The 27,079-nt window shown below is 38.9% G+C and overlaps 1 protein-coding gene across 1 annotated transcript in view; it reads left to right on the top strand.

Moving 5' to 3' along the window:
• Window positions 1–27,079, top strand: part of Dcc (DCC netrin 1 receptor) — a 1,118,465-nt gene that overhangs the window by 1,040,652 nt on the left and 50,734 nt on the right. Inside the window, exons 23-25 of the mRNA XM_051163583.1 lie at window positions 2,397–2,559; window positions 12,325–12,551; window positions 18,672–18,788. Coding sequence (XP_051019540.1) covers window positions 2,397–2,559; window positions 12,325–12,551; window positions 18,672–18,788 — 507 coding nt within the window. The remainder of the gene's footprint in view (window positions 1–2,396; window positions 2,560–12,324; window positions 12,552–18,671; window positions 18,789–27,079) is intronic.

The raw sequence follows: 27,079 nt of genomic DNA, 5'->3' as shown, positions 1-27,079 counted from the left end.
TGCATGCCACTACGTGCATTCTTTTTTACTGTTTAAGACTCTTAGTGAGAATAAAACTGTAATTAAATTTGATGTAACAAACGTTACCTCACAGAGCAAATTTGTGGAGACAAAATAGTAATGACATTCAGAGGCTCCCAGCCACTTCGTATAAACTGTTGGCATTATCCCTCTCAGTTTTCTCCATCACTTCATGATGTTTTAGAAATATTATGTTAAGTGAATGAGACTAATGATGTGCCTGCAATATGTCTAGATTAACTACTGGAGAGACAAATTATTACACTGACTGATTACACTGAACTGAAAACAGGGATGGTGAAAGGAAAACTTAATCTCTTTGCTCTACTATTTTGCTAGCAGAATAATTGTGGGAAATATGTGCTCTGACATAAGCTTCGGCTATTATAAATGATCCCATAAAGACCTATGAAAACTGAGATTCCCAGTTAAAAGCCTAGTAATGTGTTAAGGTTTGGGAAAGAGGTGAGATTTTTTTTTCCAATTAGATATGTAAGTGAAGCCCCTGAGAGGCAAGCCTGTAGTCACACCTCGCCTGTAAAAGAAGTCTGCAGGGTTTGTTCTTAAACCTCTCACATAATGAAATCACATATATCTCCCTTATACTGACAGAATTATGGAGGTTTTCTGGCTCTCTCTATGTTTGCTGCATTCATTCTTCAAAGGACAGTAATAAAATAGTAGCTTATTGTCAGGATACTCAAGGCAGTTCCAAATACATTTAGACCCTGATAATCATATATGTTCTTTGTTGTTTCATGCCATCTTTTTAAAAATTCACTTTTGCATTTCAACTTTAAAACAAATGAGAATGCTATATTTCATAGATTCTTTTGTAGTTGAAAGCCCTTAATTAAATTGTAGACGCTGAAGAGGCTTCCTAAATATTTTCTTATATCAAGTAGTATCAAAGCTAAATATTTGGTGATATGGTACTATTTCAATTTTTATGATGCATTTAATTTTTAGACTAGACTCCACAGTCTTCCTTGGTGCAGAACATGCTTCAGCTTCTAAAAATCACAGTTTGTGCTGTACATTTGTTTGGGTGACAACCACCATGAAATGAAAATCACCTCAACCTCAATCCTTCTTTATTCACAAGAAGTACCAGTTCCCTTTGATAGTAGTTCTGCCTGGGATTTAGAAATCAGTTTAGCAAATTTGACAAACACATCTACGCATCCTATAAAACATTATTCTATTGACCCCAATTTTGAAACAATGCGAAAGTTGACATGCTTTAGTACTTTGACTCCTTATTATTAATAAAAAGATGAAATTATTAATGAAATTTAAGTACTTAGAATTGTTGGGTGTTCCTTTAATCTCTTCTAAACTAACAGATGTACATGTCTGGTGAAAGACTATGGCATGGATCTATTTTTCTCAGAATGCAATCACATTTTTCCCCTACTCAGAATAATGTGATATAAAGTCCTATATGTGTCTTTGAAATGATTGTTCGAAGGTTGGCAGACCATTAGTAGAAACTCAGTGTTCTCAGCAGATATTTTAATGGCAATGGGAAGATGCAACAATGCCTCCCAGATGCAACAGGACCGATACCCATATTAACTCACAGAGATTCCAGCAGAACACACTAAACCTTCCAACCAGACAAAACCCCAAACCTGAGCAGGAGAAGTGGAGACAAAATCTCACCTTTAGCAAAGAAGCTATTTGCAACTGATACCTGTTGGCAAAGAGAAAATCAGCTTTCTCCAATGGAGTGTCATTGGTGTCTCACACACACTCCAGGGCAGGCTCTATGGAGTTTTTCAGCCCGCATAGTTGACACAGTGGATTTTTTCCTTTCAACATCACATGTCTTAGCTTGTTGATCAGGATAAAACCCTGCCATGCTAATCCTTGGAAATGAGCCAAGGTGGCTGTTTTTAGTGTAGTTAACAGGCGACACTAGCACAATCACTATATAATTTAGAACACTTCTGTGAACTGAAAAGAAGCTCAAGATCATTATCTGCTTTTCCCATTGTCTAACACTAAAATGTATTCTATTTCCATTGGCAGGCCTACACTAGATATTATATAGAAGTAGAATGAACCACTATCCAGCCTTTAGTTGGTTTCCCTTAGATTCTACCTTGTGGCATGATGCTATTTTTCTCTTGTGTCTGGATAGTATTCCATATAATGGATATATAACTTTTTTTTTAGTTAATGGAAACTTACATTGTTTCTACTTTGAGATATTTTGAATAGCGCTGTTAATAAAATTTTCCTGTCAAAGTTTGTATAGTTAATTTTTTGAATCATTTTGTTTCATTGTCAGTAAGAACTCTTCACAGTTTGATGAGCAGTGGTAACAACCTCTTCCTAAGCTTGAACCCTATATACTTGTTTTCCCCCAGAACCACCCATTGGACAGATGCACCCTCCGCATGGCAGTGTCACTCCTCAGAAAAACAGCAACTTGCTTGTGATAACCGTGGTCACAGTCGGCGTCCTCACAGTGTTGGTCGTGGCGATTGTAGCTGTGATTTGCACCCGGCGCTCTTCAGCCCAGCAGAGGAAGTGAGTAGAAACTGACTCCCAAGAGAAAAAGAGTCTCCTTCTTAGACTGTATTCTTGGTCGCTCTCTGTTCTTCCTTAATTCACTACATGTCCCTTAGTGCTTGACCGTGGCTACGCCCACTTCTGTCTACTTTAGGCATGTGATTACGTTGCAGGTAGACTTGCAGATTTTGCAACACATCCTGCGATGAATAGCCTGCATTTCTGTTCACTTTTACTTCTCCGATGCTTTGGTAAATAGCAGTCAGAGAGGGACTCCACCAGGCCTCTCTCCTGCCCTCTCTGTAATTGCTTCGAGACAGTTGGAGATATTGTTCCTCCTCAGTACTTGTTTATCACGTTTGACAGGGAGGCCTGCAGGCAGGTAATCAATGCTTGTTGAGTGGATGACTAAATATAGCATATCAAACTCAATGTCATTACAAACATAGGGAATGCTTGGCTCCTGGGCATTAGGAGAGAAAGAAGGAGGAGTCCAGTAATTCGAAAAGGTTCCTATTTTCTGTCTATGCTCAAATGTCAGAAAATAACATTGGTAATGGCTTCAAAATATTTTCATGCGTCTCTCATTTAGAGTCCCAATAGGATGCCTTCCCCTCTGTCCCAGTTTCCTGGTAAGTGAAGGCTTTCGTGGGACATGCCCCTTGGGCTAGTATGCAGATATAAGTGAGTATATACCATTTGATTCTTTCTGCTTCTGGGTTAACTCACTCATTATGATCATTTCTAGCTCAATCCATTTATCCACAAATTTCGGGAATTCCTTGTTTTTAATAGCTGAGTAGTATTCCATAGTGTATATGTACCACAGTTTCTTTATCCACTCTTCTACTGAGGGACACTTAGGCTGTTTCCATGTTCTGGCTATTATGAATAAGGCTGCTATTGGGACTCTAAATGAGAGACGCATGGGAGAACAGCAAAATAAAAGGATCCAGAGGGTCCTAGAAATCTACAAGTAGAACAATATGATAGGCAGATTTGGGCCCAGGGGTCCCGCTCAAACTAAGGCACCAGCCAAGGACAATACAGGAGGTAAACTTTAAACCCCTTCCCAGATCTAGCCAATGGTCAGAATATTCTCCACAGTTGAGTGGAGAGTGTGATACGACTTTCTCACGTACTCTGGTGCCTCACATTTGACCATGTCCCCTGGAGGGGGAGACCTGGTGGCACTCAGAGGAAGGACAGCAAGTAGCCAAGAAGAGACTTGATACCCTATGAGAATATATAGGGGGACGTAATCCCCCTCAAGAACAGTCATAGGGGAGGGGAATAATGGGAAAATGGGGGGGGGAGGAATGGGAGGATACAAGGGATGGGATAAACATTGAGATGTAACAAGAATAAATTAATAAAAAAAAAGAAAAAAAAAAGAGAATGAACATTGAAAAAAAAATATTTTCATATTTTACAGTTCTTGATTTTACTGCAACACATAGTACGTTAAGAATGGAAATACAGTTTGGCTATAACTCATCCATGTGACCAGCACAGATGCCTGTGTTTACAGATGTTGGAAGTCACCAGAATTGCCTAGTCACTTGACATTCCAGTTTTTGTCAAATCCAGTCTAACACATATTTTCAGCTGCTGTAGCTGAATGTCTTTTGTTCCTTTTCCTTTTGTTTTGTTCTTGGCCTCAGGCTTGTGCTGACTTAAAGCCCAAGGCTGGGCCAGAAGTGGATGGCTTGACACATTCTCTGTATTCATTGTCAACAAACATTCTCCAGCAGGTCATTTCTCTGCTGCCCTCATGCCTGGGCTCTCTCTTGTACTCTACTGATGGCCTCTATCATGCCCTCTAGCATTCTAGTAAAAGCATAATAGGTGAGGAATACATCCTGAAGAAGTCTCCGGAGGCACAGAGGCAACCTACACATTTAGTTTCTGTCTAGTTTCAGCCATGGGTTGTACTGTTTGAAAATTGGAATTACCGGTGACCCAGTGCACTGCATGAAAGGAAAAGCTAGTGAGTGAAGATAACAAGTTAGCCTATGGTGTGAACCTAAGACATGGTCTCTCGGACGCACTTAGTGAAGACCAGGAACAAGAATTAATTGAGTGAATGCCTTAGACTGTCATTATAACAAAACACTTGAAGACGAATAACTTATCAAGAACGTAGGTTTACTTTGGATGCAAAGTCATGGCAGTATAAGATATAGCTCTGCAAGTGAGAGTCACCTACTGTGGCCATATGCAAGGTGAAAAAGCAGGACAAGTAAACAAATGTGGAAGAGAGGTGACAGAACAGGAAGCAAGAGACAAAAAGTAGCTCTACTTTGAAAGCTTCATGAACCCACTCTCATGAGAGGGATACGAAGCCTACAAAATGTCACTCATCACTCAAATAAGAACACTCATTTTTTTTTTTTTTTTAGTGGTATCCACACCAGTCAACACTGTCACCTTAGGGACTAGCCTCAACATGTTTCCCTAGTGACAAACCATGCACAGTAAGACTTTGACCTGGTGTTCCTAATAAGGGTTGTTCAGACTTGGCATGGCATATCATCTAGGTGTCAGGTCGTTGAGGCAGAACTCAGAAGAATTCATATGAAGGAGAGAGGACATTTTTGTTAAATGTTCAATGATTGTTAAAGCACAGGCACATTTGTGAAATTCCCAGCCTTTGACTGTACTATCTGTAGAGGGTTTGGAGTTTTGGTTTTGCTTGCTTCATGGTCATACTGACTGATGAACTATGGTCCCGGGTATATTATCTCTCTAGGGGAAATGTCTCTTCTCCAATGGTATAAAACTAAAACTTGTCAGTCTATTGAGAGCACTTCATACAATCTCGAAAGCCAACAGGAAACCCATTGGATAACATGACCTTGAAAACTTTATCATGAAAATATAGTGAATGTGTTCTAAAACATATGTAGTTATTAAAAAATAGGAATGAAGGAATAAAGTAATGATCCTGTCAATGGCTGAGGACCCAAAGCAACTGAACTTATTTTTTCCTTCTATGACTCACAAAGTCTGTTGATGTAATTCCACACATTGTCGTGTCATCAGTGACTGACCCACTGACTTTCGTTTTGTTCTCTGACAAAATACCTTGCAGAATATTGACAAGATGGCTCAGCATAAAAGTCCCTGCTGCCAAACCGAGGACTATAGTACAATATCTAGAGCTCACCGGGCTGAAGGAAAGAGCTTACTCCCAAAAGTTTTCTCTGACCACATGCACTCTATACACACAAGAATGTGTGTACATAAATACAATTTAAAAATGATATACATACAGATTAGGCTGGCTGTGTGTATATTTGTATGTACATGTACACACACAGATACACACACACACACACACACACACACACACATATATATATATATATTAAAGAAAAAGAGCCCATGAATTTGAAAGCAAGCAGGGAAAGAATGTGTGGGAAGAGCTGGGGTTGGAAAGGGAAGGAGATAAATTGTGTGTGTGTGTGTGTGTGTGTGTGTGTGTGTGTGTATGTGTGTATATATATTTCAAAAAAATTATATTTAAAAAATTATGTATGTATGTATGTATGTATGTATGTATGTATGTATGTAAAGGGAAAGAGGAGAGAGTCTTTTCCTTGCAATTATTTCTGGGTTTTCTTCACTATTTCATTTCTGTGAGGATCTTCCCCCAGACCATTTCTACTCCGGAAACTCTAGAACCAATTAATACAGATGAAATCAAAATCAATTCCAATCTGAAACAGAAAGAAGCTTCTTTGCTGAGCTCTTGGGAGGCTGGGGGGTGGGGACAGGGGAGGGGTGAGTGAGGCAGTTAGTGCTGTGGAGTAGGTAACACACCCAGGGACCCTTTGCTGTCTCTTGAGACAGCTGAAGAATGGAGTTTCCTTTGTGTTTTCCTGGGAGTGCAATTTATTAAATCAAAGTAAATTGAAATTTTTATCAACTATCAGGAATTTTTTATTTCAATTAACATGTACATATTTATTTTATCACATTTTTATTGCTACATATCATATGTTTAATAATAATCTGGCTATCTACCTGTCTCATAGGTTAATGGGTAAGACTTTACTTTTATCATGTAAAATAGTGGAAAATGTTTTCCTCTGTATTCTTCTTCTGCTGCTGCTGCTGCCTCCGCCACTGCCAATATCTCTTATGCACTTTTGTCATATGTGGGCAGGACCTTTATCCTTGATCATCAGTGTCTTCGTGCTTAGTTAGAACCAACACAAATATGTCCATCATGCAGTCTAGCCTAAAACACATAAGTCCCAAGTGGAATACTTGGAAATTCCACAATCACACAGCTGCATGTAGCTATAAAGTAATATCAAATAAAAGAAAATTTTCACAATTTTGGTAATTAAAGTTTTCTTACTTGGAAGAGAACCCACGTTCATATTTTAAGTTAGTGAGATTACAATAGAAAATTGAAATATAGACAAATTGTGTTTTATTGAAAGCAAAGTTGATGAGTGTTTTCCTGTGCTTTTTGTTAAGGTAAGAATATTTGCCTTGTGAATATAGAAATCACATACTGTTGAGTTAGAATCTGTATATAGTTAATAAATATTAAAGGGTTAATATCTATCCTATCATGGATAGATATTATTAGAATCATGCGACAGTTATCAAAATAGACAACAATCTTTATACATTAAATTAAAATATGTAAATAAGCCCCCTCTCCCTTGATATGAGTTCTCAGCTGAGCCTTATGTTTAATGTGTGTAGCATGTTTTAAAAATAGCATTGATTCAAATCTTGACAAAAAAAATCATTATTCTCATTACCAAAGATCAACTGTTTAAAATCTCAAATGATTTCAACTGCCTTTTAACTTCTAATGGGATTTTGCCTGATTTTCATCTCTTTAACATTTTAATTGCTTTTGCATACTCCTTTCACATTGTGTTTTACTGGCAACTTCTTAAGGCCATAAAGTCAACTAACTCAACCTTAGAAAATACAGGTATAAGCCGGGTGCAGTGGGGCAAGTGTGTAATCCTAACACTCAGGGAGGCAGAGGCAGGTGGATCTTTGTGAGTTCAAGTTCAGCCTGGTCTACAAAGTGAGCACAGAACAGTCAAAGCTATCCAGAGAACCCCATCTCGGAAAACAAAACCACAACAACAACAACAACAAAAACTAACAACAACAACAATAAAACCCCACAGGTGTAGTCAAACATTGACATCTTCTGCATTTTTAATACCAGCTTAATTGCTATTAGTCACATAAAAATAGTCAACATAGCAGATGGAGAAAGCAGAGGATTACTGACCCTGCCTGTCCTCCATCCTCCCTTTCCTCACAGCCTATGCTGTGTCTTCACTCATTGCAGAAACTCTTCCTTTCTTCCTCTCTACCTGTGGGCAAGCATCCTGCTACACCATCCACTAGACCATGAGCATCCCATTGACTGGGAATTAATATATACGACTGCTCATTTGTCTGCCTCTGGTGGAAAACTTGAACAAAGTGTGTTTTGAGCACATACAAATAATGAATGTGATAACTCTTAACTTTTGAACTAAAACTATCTCTCCAGGTACCCACTGACTTGATATTATTCAAAATATTTCTGTAGGAGGCAAGGCCCCCAATGCTTTGGAGTCTCTGCCTTTTCAAACTACTGTCTACCATATTCTGTTATAATCATCTTACTCCAAAAAAAGAGAAATTCCCAAAGCCATGTTACTTTTCATCCTTTATCATGCTGCTAATGTCTCTCCCATCTTTCTATTTGTAATACTTACCATGCTTCTTGGCACATGTTTCCTATTCCACACATTCTCACAAAATGAATAAGTGACTTATTGAAAACATTGGGTGCAGCTGCAGAAGTGCAGGAAAAGTTTGCCCTGCATGGCTGGAGGAGCTGTGCTATGCTAGAGAAACAGCCTGACAGCTCAGTGAGACAGCTGACACCCAGGGCCTACTTAAGAGGCATAAAGAGAGGAAAACGAGTTCTCTAGTCTAATGTTTTACTCACTTAAAGTGGGTGGGAGGACTCTCTATAGAAAAGTGAAAGGAACTCTGGAGAATACACGAACTCTGGTGCCCCATATTTGATCATGTCCCCTGATGTGGAGGCCTGGTGGCACTCAGAGGAAGGATAGCACGCTACCAAGAAGGGCCTTGATACCCTATGAGCATATACAGAGGAAGGAGGTCTCCCTCAGTCACAGTCATAGGGGAGGAGAATAAGGGAAAAAGAAAGGAATGGGAGGATACAAGGGATGGGATAACAATTGAGATGTAATATGAATAAATTAATAAAATATATTTAAAAAGAAAAAGAAAACAGGATTCCAAAGGTATTTGGGATAAAAAGTAATCAAATGCATAACCAAACAGATAGACTTGAACCCCAGTATTCCCTCATGCTAGAAATACTTTTCACAGTGTCAGTAATGTCCAAAGCAGAGGGTCAGGTGAGTTGTACACTTTGTCTTTGAGCATACCTGAAGTAGGAAAACAGCTCCCATTTTAAAGGTAGTTTCTGAAAGAAGAACAGTAACTGTGGGAAAGGGTAGTTTTGCATTGCAAGAAAGGGCTAAATGTCTGGTATTTCTTCACTCAATAGAAACATCATATTTAAAATATAAGCAAATGAAACTAAATAAATCACCCTGCAGTATTTTACATGTGATAGGTTTGCCTGTTAAAACAGAGATCACCGCACCCCTCAATATGGCCTCTCCTTCAGTAGTCCTGAGTGAGTGCCTACAGCTCGGCTCCTGGGCCACACTTTGAAATCACTAGGACCATCTGTATATATGTTATAAAGATTCTACTGCAGAAAATAGAGAGCTGAGTTCTGCCATAGCTTTGGCCATTAAGCTGGGGAGACAACAGATGGGCAGAAGGTCAGGGTGACAGCCGCTCTTTGTAGAGTTTGAAGATGAACTTCAGAAACTTTCATTCTAAGCCCCTGCTGGGTTTATTGCACACCTGCTACAATGCAGGTGGAGAGGATGGAGAGGAGCAGCTCTGCGCACAAGGCTCCTCTCTGGGAAAAAATGGGGTTGTTGTGGGAAGAGGAATGGGGAAATGTTCACTGGAAATACATACACAAACAGGAAAGGAGCCTGGATAGAGACCCTCAGGATCTCACAGGCTTCCAACTGAGCAGCTGAGAGCTCTAAGAAAAGGATCTCAATCTGATAAGAATCTCTCAGCAAAGCTGTCTGAGTTTATCCAGAATCATGATGTCTTCCCAACTGAGCTCACAATTCACAAGCAACAAAAAGCTGCAGCCTTTCCTCAGATTTACAACTTTTTAGAAGTAGATTAGAGCTGGGACCCAAAAGGCTGGGCCATAGAGTGATAGGGGCTGATAAATGACTTGTTGAACAAGGCATACATTTAAACAAGAGGCAACAAATACTCTAGATTTATTACTAGTTTCATAAGAAGGATGTTTTGTACATCTTTGTGTGGTTATCTGTTTTTCTGAGAAAGGGTCTCAATTAGACCATGTTGGTTTGCCACTCACTATGATTAGCCCTGAAACTCAACCTGTCTTTTTGCTTTAGCCTCCTAAATACTGGGATTACAGGCTTAACCCATATCATCTTGCTTTCCACAAAAGGAAAACGAAAAAAGAAAAAGAAATGTTTTTGAGATTTAATTTCAATTTCTACTTTTGGGTGTGGGTGTATGTGTGTGCTTGCGTGCGTGTGTGTGTCTACTTATGCTATGTGCGCATGTCCAGGGAGGCCAGAGAGGGCATCAGATGCCCTGGAGCTAGAGTTACAAGCCATTGTGAGCCTCACAGACTAGGGTAACAGGAGGCAAGCCTGAGTCCTATGGAGGATCAGTAAATGATGATTAATGGAACCATCTCTCTGGTCCCACTAAAAAGTTTTGATCAATATTTTTCCATGAGCCATTTAAAATTGAGTAACCTTGAGAAAACACGTGGTGCCATCCTGAGTGTGGGAGCTGGTACTTCTCTAAAGACAACCACAGGGATATGCTGAAGTTATTGAGCATTTTGGTTTGAAAGAAAGAGAGACAACAGGGGGCTGCTTCTAAGTTTAAGAATAGGAAACATCTTCTCTAGTGGCAGTAGGGTTAAGCAAAATATAGCTTCTGTGAGCCCTGCAGATCTGTTGAGGATAGCAGGTGAAATATAAGATAATGGATTTATACAATGGAGGCCAGTGATTACTGCCTCACACACCAGAAGCCTACCTGGGACTTAGGTTGAACCACTCTTAGAGACAATGTGGGGCTACTGTCATGATTCCAACCAGGATGCTGTGATAAGGCATTTGAGCAGTAAGCACACATTATTTGTCTACTAAAACACAAAGCAGCTTTTAAGTCTGGAGGTCTTTGCCTCCCATCCTCACCAGCATACTTCAGAAAGACAGAAAAGAATGCTGAGAAATTTCAATAACTTGTACCACGGAACATTAATTGGAAAATATTTGCAAAGCTTCTAAGTTGGTATCTGCAAAGGCAAAGTCATTTCCAAAGGTTTTGCAGAGCTTGCAGTTTTTTTCCTTATAATCAGCTTGTTTGGGGCCTGGTGAACGACCCAGTCAAGAAAGTGCTTGCTGCACAGCCAAGAGGACTTGAGTTGGACCCCTAACATCCATGTAAAACTCAAGCACTTTAGTTCAAACTCTGGGAGTGTGGAGATGGACAGATCCCCAGGGCTTGTTGACAAGCCAGCCTAGCCTAATTCAAGACTCTGATGAAAAAACAAGGTAGATTGTTCTTGATAAATAATAACACCAAAGGTTGACTTTTGGCCTCCATGCAAACACTTACACTCATGTGTGCGCAAGTACACACGCGCGCGCACACACACACACATATGTACATACACACACAAACACACATGATTAGTTTGTCTTGTCACTAGGTCACTAAACAAACACTGCTACTCAGTCTTCCCACCACATCTCATTAAAACATTACTTACAAGACATGTTGGGGCAGACGTGGCCTGTGAGCCACCATTGTGTGGCTCCCTGATGAAGAGAAAGGTTAGTACAAGCACCACGCTACTTTACTTTCTATGCGGAGTCTTTGAGACTCAGTAACCTCAAGATGTGATTACCACTGAATAAAGTATTACATTTAGGCTAGCTAAAATCTTACTGAAGCAAATAAGAAGAGTTTGAAATATGTTTCAAGAGAAGGGATCTTTCCTTCCTTTCTAATTTCAAAAGACAAGTCTACTGTGTTTGGCTCTGGATGCTCAGTGACTCCAAGGCAAAGCGTTTTATTCACCTAAGAATGTCCTCATGTGGCCTTTTGTTTTTCAAATACCAAGCGTCCCTGTTGCACATTAAATTATACAGCTGAGGCGTAGACTTTCCTGTAAGCTCCGTTCTTAGGAGTTGGCACAAACTCTGGCCTTTTTATTTCTATCTGCCCTTTCAAAGCTACTTGTTCACTTATCTCTGAAACAGATGTTGCAGTCAGGTACCGTATGCCTACCTCCAAAGATTGGCATATGGCTCTGTCTAAGCCATTGTCACCGTGAGCATGAATTGCCAGATGCAGAAGCTGGGGAAAGGCTTCTGGCAGGCTGGAGGACCCCTGGGGACTAAGCTCAGCATCTCCTAGAAATGTGTTGGGGCTCTGGGGGGAGAAGAGGAAAGACAGCCAGGACAAGGCTGCCAATTTTGGGGTTTCATCTGATTCCTCCTGGGAATCCTTTTGTTTCTTTGCTCTGCTTGCAACCTGCACTGACTGAGGAAAGCAAGGAGGAAGCACCATGGAATTGAAGCACTCACATCCCCTTTACCCTCTCACTCTGTTGCATAGGAAACGGGCCACCCACAGTGTGAGCAAGAGGAAGGGCAGTCAGAAGGACCTCCGACCTCCTGACCTTTGGATACATCATGAAGAAATGGAAATGAAAAATATCGAGAAGCCTGCAGGAACTGACCCTGCAGGAAGGGACTCCCCCATCCAGAGCTGCCAAGATCTCACACCAGTCAGCCACAGCCAGTCAGAAAGCCAGATGGGAAGCAAAAGTGCCTCCCATTCAGGTAACAATAGTCTCTGGCATCAGAGAGGCCTGCTAGGGGACTCTGCACTCTTTCTTTTGTAGAGCGATCTTTTGCTACTTTGCATACCATTTTGTGTCATTTACTAATGAAAGCCAGCTGATGAAAATTTGGTGACACATCTGTGCCCTCCATCATCCTGTTGCCTGCCTTCTCTAATTTTAACAGTTCTGGAAGGTTCTTATAGCTTAGCAGCTATGCAGCTGGGGATATAGACATGAGAAGCCTAATTGAAATAATCACATTGTCCTATCATGTGCAAAATGTTGTTGATGCAATACAGTCTGAGACTGGCCGTACATCTTCCACCTCTCAGTCTCTGTAGGATCATTAAAAGGCGATTCTAAATGTGGTATCGATTAATTGTTTGAAAAATTAACATTAGGATCACCTGAAGAATGAAAAACATCATTACTTTGGCATTCATTACCAGGGAGATCAGCTGTCATCTCCAGTCAGATTATTATGTGATCTCTCACTGGACACGGTCACTTGAAAGCTGTTGATATACAGAGGCCAATGAAGGAAGTGCCAATTGCTCAGTAGACTGCAGCCATGATAATTGATGTCCAGGGATCACTGAGAATTCAGTAAAGTGATTCTAAAATGCACTGTTTTCTGGAGGCCATTGTGTCTGAAGTATATTTACTGGAAATACAATAGCAAATATGATGAGCATCAGAAAAGTGCTGAATCTACTCGATAAATGAGTGGCCACTCTTTTTAAACTAAATTAAAAGTCCAAGTCATGTTAATGTGCAAATGGTTCACTAAGCTTTGTCAATTCATGTATTCTGAAACAAGGATTTGAGTCACTGATGTCTCAAGCATGGGCTGGGTGGCCCTCTCCTAGACTTTGAATGGCATCCCTAGCAGATGTAAGGGCAGCTTTCTCATATTGAAAAACGATAATCTAGAATTTAAGGTTCCCTTTGCTCATTGCTGACTAGACATGTGAACACAGAGACGGCTTTATCATCTGTTCGTTTGACCCTCTAGTGCCTTCAAGCAGACTAGAATGTTAAACTGGGCCAGGAGGGCCATGGTTTGTTTCAGAATTACCTCTATGCATTTCTCTGCTTCTTAGTCTTGTACCATTTACATAGAGAAAATAGCTACAATAATTGAACTATCAAGCAGAAGGGCTATTCTGGCTTACAGTCTCAGAGCTTTCAACCTCTGGTAGCCTGGTCCTGTTGCTTTGGGTCTGTGATAACACAATCAGTGCTGGGAGTACATGACAGAGGAATCTGGCTCACCTAAAGCCAGAAGGAAGGTAAGAAAAACCAAATCAAGAAGAAAGTGGCTTCCGAAGATCTCCTCTAAAGTTATGTTCACAGGCACTTAACTTCCTTGTAAATGTCCTCTCACTTCCCAGTAGCCATACTGATGGGCAGCCAAGTCTCTAATACATGAAACTTTGAGTAACAGTTAATAGGATCCCCACAGAACACCCCCTTCCCATTCTTTGGAGGCAAGCCATAAAAAGGAGATTCCATGAAAAAGAAAAGAATGAACAGGATTCCTGGAATTGCTCACTATTTTTCTCAAAGGGGGCCCTTAAGTAGCATCCATAAGCCACATCTCTCCTGATGGACAAATATTAGTTCTTTTCAGACACTTGTGGAGTTCTTCCATTCCCCAAGTCTATCAGCTCATGGCTCTCCCTGAAAACTCATGTGTCCTTCGCTGGGTGAAACTGTGTAGGCAGTTTCAGCAAGAGGAATCAAACCTCAGTAACATTTCTGTGTGGTTACTCAGCCCATAAGAAGCCCTTACATCCTTACCAAGACCAAGCCATAAGAGATCTTGTACTTCTGTGGGCCTTTGTCTCTCTCTCCTGTTATTTACCTCTGTTTAGATGGACACATGAGAGATCAGTAAGGCTGCTACTAGAAAAAAACATCTCCCGATCTGTAGAATGAAAGGAAAAGAAATTTCTTACAGGAACTCCTCTCCTTTTCATAGGATTCATCTTGCAGCTTAATTCTTAACTGGGTACCAGGGACAGCAGAATGCCTTTGCCTCCCAGAGGAAGGGGTTGCCTCTCTGTCTGTAGAAGTCTTTTTCAAGAAAACCTCCATTTTCTTTCTATACCAAGATGACCCTTGGAGCAGTTAGACTAGTTTTCTAATTCTCAATAAGTGCTAAGGGAGGTTTGACCCCAACAGGGGCTGCTTAAGAATGACAGAACACTTGTGTCTATATTTCCTCAGCATAAGGACCCCAGTGCTTACAGGGAAGGGAACTCTGGACTTCTTTCTCTGGTTTTCCTTTTTATTTTTTATTTTTTATTTTTATTTTTTGAGACTGGGTCTCATGTATACCAAGCTTTCCTCAAAGTCTCAATGTATCCAAGGTTTCTATTTCCTCTACTTCCTGAATGCTGGGAGAAAACAGCAATGCCATCCTGCCCTAGGTTGATGATAAAATCTCTGAGGAGGAAAAAACTATGTAAGAAAAAATTACTCTGTTAAGTGCCACGTTTGTCATTTTCATACATTATCCTACAGAATCCTTACAGAGTACTTTGAGATAAGTGCTATTCTCCTCATAAAATAAATGAAGCAAAGTAAGTAACAAGCTTCAGAGTTTACAGCTAGTACAGGAGGTTACATAGTGCAGTAGGTCATGTAATCATATGGCTTGATCGTCAGTACTGTAGTTTATATAGTCAGTAAGGTGGGATAGATTGTCAGTACTTTAGATTATGCAGTAGGCAGTGCAGTATATGTGGAACAGTCAGTACTGTAGGTATACGGCCAGTACTATAGTTACCTTGTCAGTACATGGTTTCAAAGTTACTACAGTAGGCTAGTCCAGTTAGTTATTAGTCAGTACATAGTACAGTAGTAGTTCATGGTCAGCACCATGGTTTCATAGACAGTACTATAGGTCATATAGTCAGTACTGTAGCTTACACAGTCACTGCTGTGGTTCAGTGGTATACACAGTACTGTAGATACATAGTCAGTACTGTAGCTTACACAGTCACTGCTGTGGTTCAGCGGTATACACAGTACTGTAGATACATAGTCAGTACTGTAGCTTACACAGTCACTGCTGTGGTTCAGTGGTATACACAGTACTGTAGATACATAGTCAGTACTGTAGCTTACACAGTCACTGCTGTGGTTCAGTGGTATACACAGTACTGTAGATACATAGTCAGTACTGTAGGTTACACAGTCACTGCTGTGGTTCAGCGGTATACACAGTACTGTAGATACATAGTCAGTACTGTAGGTTACACAGTCACTGCTGTGGTTCAGCGGTATACACAGTACTGTAGATACATAGTCAGTACTGTAGGTTACACAGTCACTGCTGTGGTTCAGCGGTATACACAGTACTGTAGATACATAGTCACTACTGTGGGATACACATAGTCCTATTGTTTATGGAGTTAATCCTGGTCATCTATGACTGAAAATCCTCCAACCCTCAAATCCATGCTTTAATTACAATTTTTTCAATTAATTCATTTAATAATTTTATGGAAGGTGCTAACTTCTTCTCTCTGCACAAAATTAATTCTGAATAAGCTCAAAGCTCGTGCACAATATTTGTATTTTAGCTACAAAAAGAGAAGTAAATTAACCATTAGCTGAATAAACATGAAATGTTTTTCATTAAATAAAAATTTCCATTTGTTCTTTCTAATGTCTTCTATCCTCCCTACCCCTTGTACTTAGTTGGCTTAAACAAAACCACTCTCTCCTCAGCCACACAAGTAGAATGTCCTAGTAATGTAATTTATAGTCAGTGCCACGGTAGAAGGTATCATGCAATAATGACCATCTTCTCCACGTAATGGGATTCAAAGTTTTTCTCCTCACTTAAAAATTCACTAAAAAAGAGAAAGGAATATAAGAGTTTGGCTCTGTTTTATCTCTGTTTACACACAGAATTTGCTTTCTTGAAATGAAGCCCAGTGTAGCTCCAGCCCAGAAATCCCAAGCATTGGTCTCTACCTTTCGTATATCATGCATAGAAAAGTACACTTCAACATTGACACATTTGCTTATTCAACCTAAAAAGAAAACATCAATCAGCTTATTAGAAAAGCTCTTTTAAAACTTAACTTTTATTATTTATTTCTAACGTTATAGATTTTAACGGAAGGGTTTATGTGAGTTTCCTAACCCTGTTAGGACCAAAGGTGAATATATAAAATATTCTCCTTAGAATGCCCTCAGTTGCTACTTGCTCTGGACTGGATAAGTGCTGCTCAAGTGTCTTGTTGCACGCTGTACACTCAATAGATGGTGATCCTGGGAAGTTCTAGGCACTTAGGATATGTGGCCTAGAAGACAGATGTCTTTTTTCATCAGGGAAATGCTTTCCAAGGCTATGTTGGACACGAGGCCCTTCCTGTCTTTTTTCGCTTTCCAGAGGGGGGAAAAATGGTTTCCCTTCAAGGCCTGCTTTAGAAATGATGGTCTGTCTCCCCTACAGTGTAAAAGCAACATGGAAATTAATTATGGACTCAAACCTCCGAAGCTAAGACGATTAATTTTTCTCTTTGTATGTTGTCTGGGGGCATTTGTGACAGTAGTAGGAAGTGAACAATCTACAAACCAGCAAAAACAAAGAAACATACACACACACACAAAGAAAAACTATGCTTCAAAAATTGTAGTAACTATGCTTCAAAAATGGTGGTAAAGTTCTCAGTAGCCAAATATAATCCTAAACAGCTCATTCCTAGAATTAAAATGTAGCTTCAGAATCACAAATATAAAGTCACAGATATCTAACAACATGGAAGGATTTATCTAAAAACAAGGTAACCATTTTCTTAGCTGGACCTAGAATTACTTTTTCCTTATTTATTTATTTATTTATTTATTTATTCATTTATTTATGAGAATAAAGATGCATAGTAGATACTGCTTTGCTTTTTATTTACACTTATTAAACATTATTTTAAATAATATATAGGAGGAAATAATGTATTTAATTGATTTTATGTATCTCCTATTGTTTATTCCACTTCAAATTTCTTGAAGATTCCTGTATTATTTATATTGATTTATGAGAAATGAATTGCCATCTCATCAGGATTAAAGTGCTAGAGAGAAATTTATTTCATTTTATTTTATTAGAAAATAACCTGACTTCACCATTATTCCCAAGGCACAGTTTACTAGTGAGGCTCCACGGGTTACTGCTACATCACTGGCTCATTTGTGACTTGAAAGTTCTGTTACTTTATATCTTTCAGCTTCTGAAATCTGTAACATCGCTTTGGCCTCCTTGGTTCCCGGTGGGAATCCCACTCTCATTCAGTGTTCCACGTCACTATGCGTAGACTTGGTTGCTTTCTTCTCACTGCCCTCAAATATGGTGTTCCTGTCTCTAGTTTTCAGGAGTGTAGCAGCGATATGTCTTCCATAGATTTTGCTGGCTTGACTAGGAGTTTTCATAAATTTCTTAATTATAGATATGTTTTTGTCTGTTGCTGAATTTGGGAAATGTTTACCTTTAAATAGTTGTCAGCTCCGTACTCCTTTTCATCATTTACTGAATTCTTAGATACCACATTTTTCTATAGACGAAAGATACTTCCTTTTCCATTATTTCCCAGAATTAATGGTGTTGGGATGTACCACCACTCCCACAACACATGTGCTCAGCACTTTTGATGTGAGTAATGTGGCTGTAACTGTGTGGGTTTATTTATGGGTCCTGCATTCTAATACACACACACACATATATATACATATATATATATATATATATATATATATATATATATATATATATATATATATATATATATATATATATATTTTTTTTTTTTTTTTTTTTTTTTTTTTTTGCCAGAACCACATACCAGAGAATTTTTGCTACTGTGGCTCTGAGGTATACTTTGAGCTCAGGCATGATGATGCCTCCAACTTTGCTCTCTCTCTTATTTTTATGTTGCTATTAGACCATGCTGCTTTTGCCAAGTCTAAGAGGTTTTCTGGTATTGTAGATTCTTTTAAGTACACAATCAAATCATTTACATATGGGAACTTTTTTACTCAGAGGAAGGTATATTTCTTTGGAGATTATTACTATTGCTCTTATCATCATTGGTTTGTTTATTTTTAGGTCAGGACACCGAGGAAGCAGGGAGCTCCATGTCCACTCTGGAGAGGTCCCTTGCAGCACGCCGGGCGACCAGGGCCAAACTCATGATTCCCATGGAGGCCCAGGCCAGCAATCCTGGTCAGTATAATTTAGTGCCAAAATGTACGGGGGGAAAATTAAGTGCTTTCGGGTTGCCATGTTTCTGTAAATATCAAATCATCAGAAATAACTATCTTTTATGTGACTTTTTACAGATGAATAGTAATAACTGAAGACGGTTGCAAGCCATATCATTTATAATTATCAGCCAAGGTCATTACTATATAATTATATCTTTATATCATCAGTGTTAGCAAACAGATGGCTACAATTCAAGAAATTATTTGTAATAATATGAATTTCTGTTTTAAGAAGGACATTTGAAACATCCACTGATATTATCGATCTGCTCCTATCATCATCACCACCGCTTAATTTTTTCTACTTTAGTGGGTCCAGTTTTCATGATTACACAACCTAGCCCTATCAAATCACATATTATCAGTCACTTAGTAGCCCTCCTTGTTGGAGGTCTCCATCTCCCTCCTACCTTCATTGAAGAAATTAGCATCTGGGGATCACTTCCTTCCCAATTACCTCCATGATCAATCTTGCTAATTACACTGTTTGTGTAGATAATCCATCTGATTCCCTGAACTGTTAGTTCTTTATGGTACCTGCAATGATCCTGCCTCCTTCCCACCTCAATTCATCAATTCCGTGCCACACTAAAGCAATGCACAGTGTCAGTTCCCATCATCCTTCTTTCTATCTCTTTATTAATAGTTTCTTATTGCTCACTTGTTTTATTGCTCCGTGCCAACAATTCCTCCTGCCACTTTGTTAGCTCTCCCACAGTCCCTCTGCTCCCCATCTCCCACATGCCCTCATTGTTCCCTTTTCTTTTGTTTCATTCTCTACCTCCTCTGCTTTGCTCGTCATTCCCAACATAATTCACTTTAAAAAGAAACAAGTTTTCAACCATAGTTAAATTAGTAGCGCTAGCAGCTTACATCCCAGCCCCCAGCTACAGAGTGTGTCAGAAGAACAAAGGAGAGCAGCTGCCTGCTTGGTGGGCTGGACCACTAGTTTGACGTTGGCACTCGTCTGTAAATGCTAGTGCATTTCTTCTTCCACTGTTTGTTATCTCATCCAATAAGATGAATGTCACATTTAGTGTGCGTTTTCAGAGTCCAATACTTTCTCGTCAGTTTTCACTAATATTTCCTTAATGTTAGGTGTACATTTCAGGGTATTTGCTGAACAGGCATACAGAGTCTTGACTTCAATCACCAACACCCAAACCCAAAAACGGAAATAATAGGTATCATCGCAATTGTCTTTGTTCTTATATCACCAAGGAAAGAAAACTGTTGATAAAATGGTGCTCTCACTGTTACACCAAGTCCAGTTGGTGTGCTATGCTACCATCTGAGGATTGTGTTGCTAACCCCAAACTCTTTGTCTGACTTTACTCTGCTTACCTCTTTCCCATGCTTCTACATCAATTTTCCTCCTTACTGCTCTTTGCAGTAGGCATATAAATATTTACATTCTGTCCTAACCTTATTTTAAAGCAATCATTTGCCATCCTTTTTTCCACCAACTAAAACTCCAGCACTCACTTGCAAAGAAAATATAAAAGTATGCTTATTTTCTTCTTTCTGATGCTTTCTTTGATTCTGTTTTTATACTCATTTTTTACTGAAGCCATAGTACCCTTAGCGTTACTTTTCCTTTGGTGTGATCAAACTCCATGACAGGAAGCAACTTATAGAAGAAAGAGTTTATTCAGACTTATCATTCCAGGGTGAGAGTCCACAGCCAGGGAAGCATAGCAGCTGGTGGGCAGAGAAGGAAGCTGAGAGATCACTTTTCCACCGATACACACAAAGCAGAGAGAGCAAAATGGAAGCAGAAAGAATATATGAACCCTCAACACCTATCCCTAGTGATGTGCTTCCCCAGCAAGTCCAGACCTCAAACTTCACAAACAGAACCACCAACTGTGGCCAAAAGGTTCAAGTGCCTGAGCCTGTAGAGGCTATTTCTCATTTAAACCACCACATCTAGGCCCAGGGGTCCTGCTCAAACTATGGCACCAGCCAAGGACAATACATGCAGTAAATTTCGAACCCCTACCCAGATCTACCCGATAGACAGGACATTCTTCACAGTTGAGTGGAAAGTTGGATCTGACTTCCACACGAACTCTGGTGCCCCATATTTGACCACGTCCCCTTGATGGGGAGGCCTGGTGGCACTCAGAGGAAGGATAGCAGGCTACCAAGAAGAGACTTGATACCCTATGAGCATATACAGGGGGAGAAGATCCCCCTCAGTCACAGTCATAGGGGAAGGGAGTAAGGGGAAAATGGGAGAGAGGGAGGAATGGGAGGATACAAGGGATGGGATAACAATTTAGATGTAATATGAATAAATTAATAAACTATATTTAAAAAAATAAAAAACTAAACCACCACAGTGGCCAAAGTTGTCAACGTATTTATGCTGTCTTATCCAATAGTCAACTTTTGACTAACTGTGGCTTGAATTCCTGTGTATGGTGGAAGGGAGAGAGAGTGACAGGCAGAAAAAAAGACACACACACACACACATACACAGAGAGAGAGAGAGAAAGAGAGAGAGAGAGAGACACAGAGAGACAGAGAGAGACAGAGACAGAGAGACACAGAGACAGAGAGACACAGAGACAGAGAGATACAGAGACAGAGACAGAGACAGAGACAGAGACAGAGACAGAGAAGGGGGAAGAGAGGAGGAGGATCCCCCTTTAATTTGTAGTATCTTGAATCCTAGTTCCTTCCTCCTTCCCACTGGCTGTTTTTTCTCATCTTCCTGTTCTTCCTGACTTCTGAGCTCAGATGGAGCTAGGGCTCCTCCTTTGGTGCAGCTGCCTCTATCTAGAGCAGTGACCATAGAGATAACATCAATGGCCATGATGTGATGTAAATCCTGGTGATCTTAAATTGGATCTCTGCCTTCATCTCTTACCAGAATCCACCTGAATTTCCTTATCAACTGTCCACTCAACTTCTCCAGATATCTAATAAGTACCTTAGCTGAGGTCAAATCTGTGACACAGTTTTCCTTTCACTGTCTGCAGAACTGTGGAACAGCTTTGTTTTCTCATTTCCAGAAATGTCATCACTGTCCATCACTAACTCTCATTAAAAACATTAGTTTTATGCTTTTATTTTTGTTTTGGATTTTTGAAAGTCTATTTATTTATTTGTATATCAATCTCTATGTGTGCATGCACATATGCCAGAGAGGGGAATCAGATGCCTAAAATCGGGAGTTACAGGTGCTAGTTGGATGCCAGGACCGTTAGGTGGGTGCTGTTCTCCAAATGCTGGTCCTCAAGATTGTGAAACTAATGTTGTTCAGCACTTAGATGTTGCTCCAGCCCTTTCACTTCTTTACCCTGATTTTCTCATATTGCAAGTCCAATATTTCACCACACTAACATTCACTTCCTGATTTCATTCTATTTGTATGACTTCACCTTTTATCTACTTCTTTATTAAACTAAGCTGCTCCTATCATTTAACTTATAGACTATTTCAATATGCTTAAAATTTACCTCTCTACTTCAGCTGTTTATCTCACTGTAAGTTACCTACGCATCAGTGTTCTAATGTCCATGAAACATTATCTTAGTCCTGAATACATATAGAGCAACAATGTTACAATGTTCCACAAAGCCTAGTGTAGGCAAGTCTCTGCACTTATCTCTGACCTCACCTCTGGACTTGTCACTCTATAATCTGCTGTAGTATAAAACCTCCTTTCTGTGCTTTGGGCAGAAACATATGCCATCTCAGGTACTGCGTGAAGTACATCCTAACAGCATGCGTTCTCTTTGCATGGATTGACTCTCTCTCTCTCTCTCTCTCTCTCTCTCTCTCTCTCTCTCTCTCTCTCTCTCTCTCTCTCTCCTTCTTTCTGTGTGTTTTTCCCCCACTACCCTTCTCCCATATTCCAATATATGTGTGTGTGTGTATACATATATATGAATGTGTGTGTGTATATATATATTCAAAGATGTGCATGGCCTTTACGATGAATATAAAATGATTGGCCCTCCTGGTTACCAGTATGCCTAATGAACTCATAATAGAACTAAGGATCAGAGAGATTAAGTGACTAGCTTACACAGCTAGTAATTAGAGTCAGAATTAGGATTAGGACAGAATTCTGATTTCACTGTTCTAGTTATTATTCTCCCAGCTGAAATATTTCACAAAGCAAGCTCCTTCTTCTTATATACTTTCCATTACATGGATTAATAGTGTAGTTAGAGCTTTTTTCTGAGGATATAATTGATATTTTATTAATAATGAATTCCTGTTTGATCCCATTACTTCTAAAAATATAACTATGCTTCAGAATGTTTTTGAGGCCATTAGACCCCTAAGTAACTGCTCTAGCTGAAAAGTTCTCATATACCACTGATTTTTCTTCATAGTAAACCAGCAAACAAACAAACAAAAAAAAACAAACAATGATACTGCAAACTCATCCATGTATCAGATGAAAGATGGTTCCTAACAGACCTTCATCTTTTGCCAATCAAGACTTATGGCCACTCCATACACATGCATTTCTTTCCTCTGTGCTTTTAAAACAATGCAACAGAGAGCTACACTCAGCAAAGTTTTATGTGCTTTCAAGCATCATAGCAGATATGGAGGGTATGATAAATGCCTTTCAAGGTATGTCAACTAGAAATGATGACTCAGTTTTTCATATTTGAATAGCAGTATTTATAACATTGTGTGACATTTTTTTACAGGAAGTACAACCATCTATGTCTAGGGTTTAAGTCAAACGTCTTTCTACTTTAACAGTTGTGAGCAACTTCATGATAGGGAGGTGATGTGTCTAACTCATCTTCATGTCCACATTTGGTATAGCTTGCTTGGTACCTTGTGAAAGCCGGGACTCACTGAATATTTGTCAAATAAATGGATGAAAATATATATGAATTAAAAAAATGACACATACACCATTTTCTGAGATTTGTGTTTGAGGGATTTTTTTTTAATCAGTACTAAAGAGACTATCTGGCAAATTTTGCAGTGTGCTAACGTCAGTTAAAATTATTTCAGACTAAAAATTGGGTTTAAAGAGAAGACAAATCAAATGAAATGAGAACTTTTGATTGTCATTCACATAGTAAAAGCTTGCTATGTGATTTCATTCAGTCCTCATGGTATTACCCTGGGTTGAGCCTGTGCTGACTACACAGGGGGGAAATAGTCCTGGACTGCTTGAGGGCCTTTCTCCAGGACATGACTATAAATGCTCCGAATCTCTAGGGTGCAGTGCTTCTTCATGGATAAGGATAGCTTTCATCTTTGGTACTATCAACCTCTTTTAAAGTTGTTTTTCTTTGCTTTAAATAGTTCCTGAAAGTGTCATACCAGATTCATGAGCATGGGAATTAACTCTGATATCAATCCTTTGCTCATTTATCCAATTTTCTCTATTTCATGTTCTTACCTAGATGTTTGAATTTCTTTTAGCCTAATATAACTAACCTTGTGTTATTTGTAGTATTTTAGTCTACACCAATAGGACTCCCTCCTAACTAACAACTGACTTTGCTATTATTATTTTAATTTTCTAATACTTCATGTCCCTTGTTACTATGTACTAAATAGTTTAAATTTTTATTAGAATATCCTGGTCAAATTATTCCATTTGGGGGTCCATTCACCTTTTGTAGGTAAATACAAATAATATGATTTTTGATATGTACATAATATGCTTATCAAAAGGCATATTCAGCTATAGCACATCTTGGTTACATGAACAAATATACTACAATATATTACTATCACACAACAACACATACCCATAAAATAAATAAAGTGATAAGACCATATGGAGTATTTCAAGGGCATAATGTTTTTGAGGACATAAAGAGAAACCTAAAAGATCTGTATAGTTCATTTTTTGTAAAATTTAAAGGCAAGTAAGTGATCTATGGTCTTAGACCTCCTAAAGGCAGTCGATGTCGGAAGGAGTTTATGAGTGACTATAAGGGATGATGCAAAGGCTTTGGCTGATGTTCTCTTTCTTGCTCTAGATGACAAAGTGCTAGACTTATCACTTAGAAAATCATGAATCATTATTATTAGCATGGCACAGCATTCCCATATGGAGCTTATACTGCAGTGAGAAATAATGACACAACAGGATATTCTTTTTAATACTGTCAGATTGAATCATTACTCATTGCTTGTAAATTCTGCATTGATGAAATTATACACAACAAATGAAAATTACATCAATATATGACTATTGTCAGTTTCAGAATAAATTCAAAAGCATCTGATAAATAAAATATTCTATTTCTATCTATTGTGAGTGACAAAGACATCAGGTAATGTTATAATGATAAAATTTGTAAGTTGGACCTCTAGCAGAGTTGTGAATTCATTCAGTACATTACATACATTTACTGATGGGCCATCTGCATTTACTTGCATTTATTCAGGTTTAAACTCTGTTATCAAATTTTTCATAAATGAAAACTCTAGCAGTATTCTGAGTCCTAAATATATATCAAGATGGTTGATGTTTTACTTAGAAAATCTTTTTTTTCCTATCTTGGTGAGTCTAAAATTCTGAATGTAAATCAATATTTATCATGTCTCATCTATTATAGCTCATTATCAATTTAAAACATCTATCTAAATCTAATTTTTCTGTACTTTCCATTCTTTTCCTTCCCACTTCTTACCATGTTTATTAGTTATAAATTGTTATTATAAAACACCATTACCAAAAGTGATCTATAGAAGAAAGATGAGATTGTGCTTACTGGTCTAGAGAGAGAGAGTCCATAAGGGCAGGCCAGGCATGGCAGAAGGCTGCAGGAACAGGAAGCTGAAAGGAAACTTGAAGTGAACAGGACTATGAACTTTTACCCCCCCAGAATGAGTCCACCTCCTAAAGGTTCCTCTGTAGCCTCCCCCAAAAAGACTTGTAATATGAACCCAAATGTTTAATCTTCAGAGGAAGACTCAACATTAAAACCGCTGTACCTTGGTGGCAAGAAAGTATTACTAATTAGATAAAACATAATTTAATCTGATGTTGTGCTTGAGGTTATAAAAAGTTAGAATTTTATTTAATTTCATGGGTGAGCAAAATCTACTTACTCTTCAGATATTACACTTGTTGGTTGAAAATACTAGGTAACATTGTTACAGATTAGCCCCCAAGGGCTAAATCCCTACTACTGTGTTTCTGCACATAATTTGTAGGCAAAAGGTGACAATTTTTACAGCAACTAAAATAGTATTTTAAATGCCGTTTTTGCTTGATTAAGAGTAGTTACAGCATGAAATTAGAATGATTAGGTAGCCTTTCCCAAAATTTTACAGGATGAAGAGGTGTCATATGATTGCTTTTCGAATGATCAGACCATTAATTTAGAGACGGGATGACAAAATGTTCATCTATGACGACTTTCTGGAGTCAAACTAGTGAGAGAGGGTGCTGTAACACTGTGGTAGGGGAGAAATTATGATACTGTTTACTGGAGGTCTCAGCTGAGCTGGAATTAACCTTTAGAGCTGTCCAGAATGATGTGAGGCTTAGGGGCAGGACTTCTGAAAGTTGCATCAGTAACTTTGATATAGACTGGGGCTCAAGTATGGGAGAAGAGGTCAGCAACTTCCTTTGCCCGATGGGAGACTGTTTCTTTACAACTCTAGAACTGTATGGACAATTAGATATGACCGTATGTAGGGCCATTTCCAACTCATCTTCTTCTTCTCCAAACTCTTGGAGTAGAAGGACTAGGGTCTCAGAAGACTGTGATTTGGAGCAGATGGCCTGTAAAATGACTATTGTAATAAAACTCTTACTTGTTTTCATATAAGGCAACTTATTGGACAAAAATATTCAATTTTTTTATGTTACCACTTTCCATATAAGAAATTTGAAAAAAACACAGTACAAAATGACCTTTAATATAAAAATGATTGCTCAGAAATCATGTAGGGTATAGTTTAAAAAAAAAAAAAGACAATCAGACAAAGGAAGTCCTACAGTTTTGTTTTACGGAGGCTTAGAGGCTACTTAGTGAATCTTTGCTTTCTAGAATGTTCACCAAGAGACTCTACTTTCCAGTCACATCATCACTTGGCTTCAGACTTTACTAACAGTGAATTGAAGAAAGTACTGAAAAGTAAAATATACTACAAGAAAGTTTAAGACTTTCCAAAATAGAGTTCTACTGGCTCTATCCACAGCATCACTAGCGACCTGGTTCTACCCAATAATCGGCAGCAGGATAAATAACCCAGCTTCTGGGATATCTAAAACAACTGTGGAGACTTTATTATTAT

Source organism: Acomys russatus, chromosome 20 (genome assembly GCF_903995435.1).
Source record: "Acomys russatus chromosome 20, mAcoRus1.1, whole genome shotgun sequence".
Lineage (NCBI taxonomy): Eukaryota > Metazoa > Chordata > Mammalia > Rodentia > Muridae > Acomys > Acomys russatus.
The sequence above is the reverse complement of the archived record's forward strand: the minus strand, read 5'-3'. Positions and strand labels throughout refer to the sequence as shown.